Source organism: Carcharodon carcharias, chromosome 19 (genome assembly GCF_017639515.1).
Source record: "Carcharodon carcharias isolate sCarCar2 chromosome 19, sCarCar2.pri, whole genome shotgun sequence".
Lineage (NCBI taxonomy): Eukaryota > Metazoa > Chordata > Chondrichthyes > Lamniformes > Lamnidae > Carcharodon > Carcharodon carcharias.
Window position 1 is genome coordinate 3,099,557 of NC_054485.1, and position 6,576 is coordinate 3,106,132.

General features: G+C 42.6%; 1 protein-coding gene across 1 annotated transcript in view; it reads left to right on the forward strand.

Moving 5' to 3' along the window:
• LOC121291891 (L-threonine 3-dehydrogenase, mitochondrial-like) overlaps window positions 1-4,860 on the forward strand; it is a 32,159-nt gene extending 27,299 nt beyond the window's left edge. The window contains exon 9 of the mRNA XM_041213538.1: window positions 4,696-4,860. Within this exon, the coding sequence (XP_041069472.1) occupies window positions 4,696-4,829 (134 nt within the window). The 3' untranslated portion in view covers window positions 4,830-4,860. The remainder of the gene's footprint in view (window positions 1-4,695) is intronic.
• The last annotated feature ends 1,716 nt before the right edge of the window (window positions 4,861-6,576 follow it).

The following is a 6,576-nucleotide window of genomic DNA, read 5'->3' on the forward strand; positions in this document are numbered from 1 at the left end:
ATTGTGGTTGCTGCTACCTAGGGGTGCTTTCATTCTGAGGTCATTAATGAATCCTGTCACATTACACAATACTAAGTCTAATGTAACCTGCTCTCTGGAAGGTTCCAGAACATGCTGCTCTAAGAAACTATCTTGAAAACATTCTAAGAACTCCTCATCCAAGTTAAAAGCACTCATGATTATTGCCATCCCTTTATCTCAAGCACACAACATTTTATCTTGAATACTTTGTCCTACACTGTGGCTACTATTAGGGGCCCTGTAGACCACTCCCACTAATGGCTTTTTCCCCCTACTATTCCTCATTTGTACCCAAACCTATCCTACATCCTGATCTCCTGAACCAAGGTCATCTCTAACTATTGCACCAATGCCCTCTTTGATTAACAGTGCTACCCCTCCACCTTTACCTGGCTTCCTATGACATTGAAGAAGAAAGTACCCTTCAACATTAAGGATCTAATCTTTGTCGTCCTGCAGCCACGTCTCCATAATTACTATCAGATCATATTTATTTACTTCAATGTGGGCCATCAATTCATTTACTTTGTTTTGAATGCTATGTGCATTCAGATAGAGAGCCTTTGGTTTTGTCTTTTTGTTACCTTTGTAACATCTAGTCTTGACTGTTGATGTATTCTTCGGTTTTTTCTCTCCGTCCTTTCCTGCCATTCTCTGATCTCCATTTCTCATATTAGTATTTTGCTCTCCTACCTTGACTCTACACCTTGAATTGCTACCTCTACCCAAACTTGATCCCTCACCCCTCTTGTTTAGCTTAAAGCTGTCTCTACTTCCCTTATGTGATTTGCGAGGACACTGGTCCCAGCACAGTCCAGGCGTAGACCATTCCCACTTTCCCCAGTACTGATGCCAGTGCCCCACAAACTGAAACCCACTTCTCCCACACCAGTCTTTGAGCCACGCATTTGTCTCTCTACTCATATTTTCCCTATGCCAATTTGCACATGGCTCAGGTGATAATCCAGAGATTATCCAGAGTGAAGGTGATCAGCTGTCCATGTTCCAGTCAATAGATGCAAAATGAAGCAGAGAATAATTAAAACAAGAATATCACCTTTATCAGCACAGTTAGCCATTATATTACTTTAAATATTGTGTTCAAATTTAATGTCCTAAATTATTGCCTTTTTGGTTTGAGCGGTAAACCGGAACCAGAGGAATACACCACATTCTTGGAAAGATGCACAAGTTCAAAATAAGCTGATTTGAAAGAACAGAAATAATGATTTTAAATAAAGCTCATTAAGGTCACTCAGTCATTTCTCTTTCCAGAAATGTGTTAATTGCTCCTTGAACCCACTTCTACTGTAGTAGTCATGCCTGCTAACTTATTCCACGAACTCTGAGCTGCATTAAATAAAATATTTGCCCTAACAAACACTGTTAATAGAAACATAGGGGGAGGACACCACCCATTTTGTCCGTCAGTCAAAAAAGCGCTAGCTTGTCTAATCTCACCTTCCAGCTCTTGGTCTGTATCGTTGTAGGTTATGATACCTTGATATGTAAGTGATTTTCAAATGTGATGAGAATTTCTGCCTCTACCACCCTTTCTGGCAGTCAGATCTGATCATCACCACACTCTGGGTGAAATGTTTCTTCCTCAACTTCCTCCTAATCCTTCATCATTTATTTTAAATGTATGCCCCCTGGTTTTTGACCTCTCTGCTAATAGAAATAAGTCCTTTCTGTCCACTCTATCTAGGGCCCTAACAATTTATGCACTTCAATTAAATCTCCCTTCTACCTCCTCTGTTCCAAAGGAAACAAACTCAGCCTATCTAATCTTTCTTAATAGCTAAAATGTTCTATTTTAGAAAAACATCCTTGTAAAACCTCTTCTAGTCTGATCACATCCTTCCTTTAATGTGGTGACCAGGACTGTACATCATACTCTAGCTGTGGTCTAACCTGTGTTTTATAGTCCTAGCATTACTTCCCTACTTTGTACCTAGTCTTTGGCCAATAAAGCATTCTATATGCTTTCTTGACCAGCTTATTTACCTGTCCTGCTACCCACGAGGATCTGGACATACACAAGATCCCTGTTCTTCTACCCTTCTCAGAATCTTACTGTTCCCTTATGTGTTTCCTTGTCATGTTTGTCTTCTCCAAATGTATTACCTCACTTCTCTGCATTGAATTCCATTTGCCACTTTTCTGCCAGCTGACCAGTCCATTCATATCTTCCTCACCATCAACAACATAGCCAATTTTTGTATCATCTGCAAACTTTTTAATCATACCCCCTGTGTTAAGTCTAAATCATCGATATACACCATGAACAGCAAATAACCCAACACTGAGTCTTGCTAAATCCCAGTGGAAGAAGCATTCCAGTCATAAAAACCATCAACTGTAGCACTTTGCTTCCTGCCAATGAGGCAGTTTTGGATCCAACTTGGCACTTTCCCTTGAATCTCACAAGCTTTTAAGTTAGTGATCAGTCTGCCATGTCGGATCTTATGAAAAGACTTGCTAAAATCCATGCAGACAGCATCAAATACACTATCCTTCTAACTGAAGATCTTTTAAATGAAATAGGGAATTGAGGGGAAAATTTTTCACTGGCTGGAGTCATGCCTAGCACAATGGAAGATGGTTATGACTGTTGAAGGTCAATCATCTCAGTCCCAGGAAATTACTGCAGGAGTTCCTTAGGGTAGTGCCCTAAGACCATCTTCAGCTGTTTCATCAATGACTAAGGTCAGAACTGGGGTAGATCATTCATGATTGAACAATGTTCAGCGCCATTCACAATGCCTCAGATTCTGAAGCAGTCTGTGCCCATATGCAGCAAGATCTGGACATTCAGACTTGGGCTGATAAGAGGTAAGTAACATTCACACCACACAAGTGCCAGGCAATGACCATCTCCCCATGACATTCAATGGCATTATCATCATTGAATCCCTCACTATCAATATCCTGGGTGGGGTGGGCAGTTTACCATTGACCAGAAACTGAACTGGACCAGGCATATAAATACTGTGGCTACAAAATCAGGTCAGAGGCTGGGAATTCTTCAGGGTAGCCCACCTCCTGACTCCCCGATGCCTATCCACCATCTACAAGGCACAAGTCAGGAGTGTGATGGAATACTCTCCACTTTCCTGGATGAGTGCGGCTCCCACAACACAAGAAACTCAACATCATCCAAGACAAAACAGCCCGCTTGATTGGCATTCCGGATGCCACCTTCAACATTCATTCACTCCCTCCATCCATCACCGACACATGGGGCAGAATTTTCCTGTCGGCGATTTGGGGGCAAAGCCCACTCGCTGACATGAAAATGGCGCAGGATGATGTTGGGAGGTCAGCTGTCCGCCCGCTGCCTGTCAATGGCCGATTGAGGCCATTGACAGGGTAATTAAGGCAATTAAAGGACCTGCCCGTCCAAGCTTAATGTTGGCGGGCAGTCCAGGAGCCCCGGTGGGCTTCTGAAAAAACACGAAACCTCATCCACCGGCGGGATGAGGTTTCATGTCTGCTTTAAAAAACGTTCATAAATTTTCTGTGATATTTATTAACATGTCCCATCTCATGTGACATTGTCAAGTGAGGGGTACATGTTAATAATTTTTTTATTTCTCTATTTTTAAAGTTTCAAACACTGTCAGTGCTCTCCCTGAGGCAGCACTTAGTCTCAGGAAGATGTGCGTTCTTTAGCACGCATGCGTGAAAGAGCGTACTTTGATAGTTGGGGAATACCCTCCACCCCACCGCCGCCCACCCCCAACCCCAACCCAGCACTTTCCCGTCAGGCAGCCTGCTGGGTGGGCCTTAATAGGTCCGCCCACTTAAAATGGCAGCGGGGCCCGTTTCGGCAGCGCCGATCAGCTGCCTGCCCACCAAGCCGGTGGGGCCCGCCCACCCATCAAGGGCAAAATTCTGCCCATAGTGGCAGCAGTGTGCGTACCATCTACAAGATGCACTGCAGCAACTCACCAAGGCTCCTTTGACAGCACCTTCCATACCCATGACCTCTACCACCTAGATGGACAAGCATAGCGGATGCATGGAAACACCATCTTCACTGGTTGGAGGCATGCCTAGCACAAAGGGAGATGATTGTGGTTGTTGAAGGTCGATCATCTCAGTCCCAGGAAATCACTGCAGGAGTTCCTCAGGGTAGTTGTCCCAGGACCAGCTTCAGCTGTTTCATCAATGACTGAGGTCAGAATTGGGGATGTTCATTGATGATTGAACAATGTTCAGCGCTATTCACAATGCCTCAGATCCTGAAACATTCCATTCATTGAGAGCAAGTTCTCCTCCAAGCCACACACCATCCTAAATTGCAACTCTTATTGCCATTCCTTCACTATGACTGGGTCAGGATCCTGAAACTATTTCCCTAATAGCACTGTGGGTGTAACTATACCACATGGGCAATAAATGCTGGACTAGCCAGCGACACTTACATCCCATGAAAGAATATTTTCAAAAAAACCCAACTGTTGGCCAGGTATTTGACCCTGGGCAGAATTTTATGGTGCCGCTAAAGTCAATGGACCTCTGAATGCCTCGATGCATTATATGGCCCTGCTCCTGCCACAATGGGGCTGTAAAATTCCACCCCCTATGTCTATGTAGATAAACGCAGGGTTTCCCCCACCACAAATATAATTTGCTTATTCCTTTTCTCTCAAACGTTTCTTATTTTAGCTGACGGGTGGCCCATGAGCTTTGAAGACAGCAATGCTCGGAAAGACTGGGGTTGGAAACACCAATATGGTCTGCAGGAACTGGTGACTGACATGCTCCAACACATCCAATTGAAAAACAGCAATGATGCCTAAGTCGGATCCAAACAAAACCCAGGAGTGAGTCCTCTTCATACATTTCATTTCAAACCCCTTTTTGAAAAATGTAATAATAAACATTAATTTGTTCAGACATGAAAAACAAATGGTGCTGTATTTAGACTAGCAGTTTAGAAATGCTAGCCAAAATTGAACTTGCAAAAATGATCACCAGTTAGATTATAAAAATAAACAGTTCGAGATGCACCAGGTTTGCAATGGGACATGCCTATTTCCCTTTCATTTTTAAGAGATTACCCTGGATACTTGACTAGAAGTGGAGAATTTAAGCCTATTATTTATTAAAATTGCCTGTATAATGATAGTTGGGCCCAAGATTTGTTGGAGGTTCTGCTGTAATTCCATCTACAGACTTTCCAATCTTAATATATAATAGTGATTGCAAACAAACCATTACAATTGTGTGTGGGATCATGTAAAAGATTACACTAAACCAAGCGAAATTTCAGCAGCTGTTATATTGCATATTAACTCTGAACCTCGACAATGATATCCCAAGTATTTTGAGAGGACAATATAGTCTATTCATAAAATATTCATCAATGGTTTTCACTCAGGCAACTACAGCAATGACCAAAATTTGGCAGACTGGTACTGGATGCAAAAACTAGCATGTATGAACTTTTCAAACAGTTATGTGAAAGCCATCATAGTAAATGTTATATACAAGTCAATAGAAATATCTAACTATTCAATAAGGTGCATTAAGATAAAGGCAAGATTTGTTTTTACCAATAATGAATGGCTTAGGTTTAGCAAAAAACGCCAAATCGGAATGTACAGTGAACCCACTCAGGATCGAAGATATTTTGTTGCTAGATGTGATTAATTTGTGGCCAAGAAACAGAAATATGAAAACACCTGTTGGAACATCTTTTTTGGACAAATACAATGCACTTGTAAAGGCCTTCAGTAGACACAAGATGAACAGGTAGAGGGGGGTAGCTGTAAACTGCAGGAGGATATCAATGGACTGCTCAGGTGGGCAGAGCGGTGGCAAATGGAATTCAACTCGGATAAAGTGTGAGGTAACGCACTTGGGGAGGGCTGTCAAGGTAAGGGATTACACTATGAATGTTAGGACCCTGGAAAGTACTGAAGATCAGAGGGAGCTTGGTGTGCATATCCACAGATCCCTGAAGGTAGCAGAGCAGGTGGATAAGGTGGTTAAGAAGGCATATGGGATACTTGCCCATATTAGCCGAGGCACAGAATACAAGAGCAGGAAGGTTATGCTGAAACTATATAAAACGTTCATTAAGCCACAACTGGAGTACTGCGTGCAGTTCTGGTTACCACATTATAGGAAGGATGTGATTGCACTGGAGAGGGTGCAGAGGAGATTTACCAGGATGCTGCCTGGGCTGGAGGGTCTGAGCTATGAGGAAAGATTGGATAGGCTGGGGTTGTTTTCCTTGGAGCAGCGAAGGTTAAGAGGGGACCTGATAGAGGTATTTAAGATAATGAGGGGCATAGATAAGGTGGATAGGAAGGCTCTTTTTCCATTAGTAGAAGGGCCAATAACCAGGGGGCACAGATTTAAGATAAGTGGTAGAAGGCCAAGAGAGGAGGAATTAGTGTAGTCAAATCTTTGTTGAGCGGCATGGACACAGTGGGCTGAATGGCCTCCTTCTGTGCTTTAAATGTCTTTAAGCCTGAACATTAATCATTTCAACAATATGGATAATATAGGTTTAAAATAACTCCACAAATAACCAACTTG